This window comes from Cyprinodon variegatus, unplaced genomic scaffold (assembly GCF_000732505.1).
Source record: "Cyprinodon variegatus isolate N-32 unplaced genomic scaffold, C_variegatus-1.0 Scaffold388, whole genome shotgun sequence".
Classification (NCBI taxonomy): domain Eukaryota; kingdom Metazoa; phylum Chordata; class Actinopteri; order Cyprinodontiformes; family Cyprinodontidae; genus Cyprinodon; species Cyprinodon variegatus.
The window spans coordinates 736,548-738,833 of NW_015150841.1; the positions used below are offsets into that span (position 1 = coordinate 736,548).

The window sequence follows — 2,286 nt, forward strand, 5'->3', positions numbered from 1 at the left end:
GATGGATGGATGGATGGATGGATGGATGGATGGATGGATGGATGGATGGATGGACGGATGGACGGATGGATGGACCGGTACCAATCAGAACAATTTAATTTCACACCTGAATGTTTGATATTATTTTCATACTACACAAAAAACAACAATGAAAAAAATGAACAAAATTAAAACTTGATCATTCCGTTAAAGTTCAAAAAAATTTAAAACTTGATCCAAAATATAATTTTCTGGTGATATATAAATCAGGACAACCTCACATTTATTACCTCCTTAAGTAACCAAAATATAGGCTGGTTAAGTTGTCTGAGCTGCTCCAGAAAAGTTGAAAATGCTTGTTGGGTTGCAGTTTCTTGGAACTCTAGGCCAATGTTATTACGTCACTATGAGTTTGACAGTTGTGCATTCGGCATGATAAACTGATCTTTTATTAGTGTATTCTAAATCTTCACCCCCCCTCTGCTCTGCAGGTGTCTCGTGAACCAGTCAGCAGCACCCTGAAGAGAAAACAGGAACAAGTGGCAGCAGCAGTGATCCAAAGAGCCTTCCGGAAACACCAGGTGCAAAATAGAGCTGATGAAACTCCAGACCAGGCTGTGGGAGAAACCACAGATGTGTTGGTGTCTTCCCATTGATCACTGGTTTCAGAATCTGGATATTTTTCACCTGAAGCATTTGTTCCCTCAGGGTTACTGTTCTGATTAGAATCCCCCTGATCCAGGTTCAGGTGATAATGTTATTAACAATGTGTGCAGGAAATTAAGTGACTCCACGTTCACAGAACCTTCTTGCATAATCTTGTTTCTGTATGTTGTAGACTAAAGAACTAATCAGCACAATAGTTAGCATTAGACTAACTCTCAGCTAACCTGAACTTCTCTCTTGAAATGTAGTAACCAGTCAGACATAAACCTGTTGTCTCCACAACCACTGGTCAAGAGGGGGTTTCTGTGGAGATATTTGTATTGATCCTAAAGAAACAAGAATAAACTGCAGTTTTATTTTGACATTAAAAAAGTCTATTAACCCTTCATCTTTACCGAATATACATTTCTCTAATTTTAATGCTGTTTAAAAAAATAGACATTAATAACATGAATATGAAAATTCTCATAGATTTTTTGTGTAAAGATTTTCACCCTTCATGTGTAGCCCCCAGGGTGCTGCTGCGGGCCAAAGTTACTAAAACTGTAATCTTTACAACATCTTTATTTTCCTCTTTCCTTACTATTCTGTGAGGTTTTATGTTATTTTATCAACAAACATCTAGATCAGTCATAATAAAATATTATTAAATCTCTATGACTTTGTGGTACTGCAGTAGCTTTGGCAGGAAGAAGGTTCGGGTTTGAATCCCGGCCTTGGAGTTTTCATGCTCTCACCATGCATGTTTCTGTTCTCTACAGGTACTCTTAGGTAAACCGATCTCCCTAAGTAGAGGGAGACCATTAAGTAATTGTATGCAAGAACTGCAAAACAAGAACAGTTCTACCTGAGTGGTTTAAACGACACGGAAAGTTCTGCTTATGAAGAACCACTTTGGTTTCTTTTTTCCTGTTTGGTTTATATGTATGATTGTTTTCTATATCATGTTTTATTATTTTGAAATATCATTTAAGTTCATAGTTTTTATATGTACTTTGTATAAAAGCCCATCTCGGGACAAGTGCTGAACATTTGCACTATAAACACCATGACACATGCATAGGACTTCTTCTTTATTCAGTTTGTCTATGTTGTGTCTCTGTCCCTGTGAAAAGAAACTTTATAAATAAAAAGATTTAATAAAAACATACTGAAAATTCATACTGTAATATGCGTGCACTAATACTTACACATCTTAAAGTATGTTTAATAGTTTACCCTATGTCTCTGTGTTGCCTTGTGGTTGATTGTTAACCTATGCAGGCTGTACATCACCCCTTGCGCAGTAATGATAAGAGCTGTAAATAGTTAATGGATGTGTTAATGGAGTCAAAATCTTTTAAGTTGTAGCATTTCTGGTCTAAATTTAGCTTTCAGTTTGTTGTTAATAACAGATAATGTGGAAAATGAGCTACAGATATTAATAAATGTAAATCCCTTTATTGTCTCACAATTGGGAAATTCGTTCTCTGTTTGACCCCTTGGGGAGCAGTGGGATGCCATTGTGTGGGGTTGAGGTGGGCTGTGGGGATCGAACTGGGTACTTGCAACCTTACCAGAGCACGAGCAAGCTTCTCTAACCAGTTGGCTAACCCTCCCCCATTGTTTAGTTCCATTGGTTGAGATATAAAAGCTAATGTC

At 37.3% G+C, this 2,286-nt stretch overlaps 1 protein-coding gene across 1 annotated transcript in view; it reads left to right on the top strand.

Moving 5' to 3' along the window:
• Nucleotides 1-1,806, top strand: part of LOC107092636 (sodium channel protein type 8 subunit alpha-like) — a 42,916-nt gene extending 41,110 nt beyond the window's left edge. The window contains exon 29 of the mRNA XM_015387220.1: nucleotides 471-1,806. Within this exon, the coding sequence (XP_015242706.1) occupies nucleotides 471-635 (165 nt within the window). The 3' untranslated portion in view covers nucleotides 636-1,806. The remainder of the gene's footprint in view (nucleotides 1-470) is intronic.
• The last annotated feature ends 480 nt before the right edge of the window (nucleotides 1,807-2,286 follow it).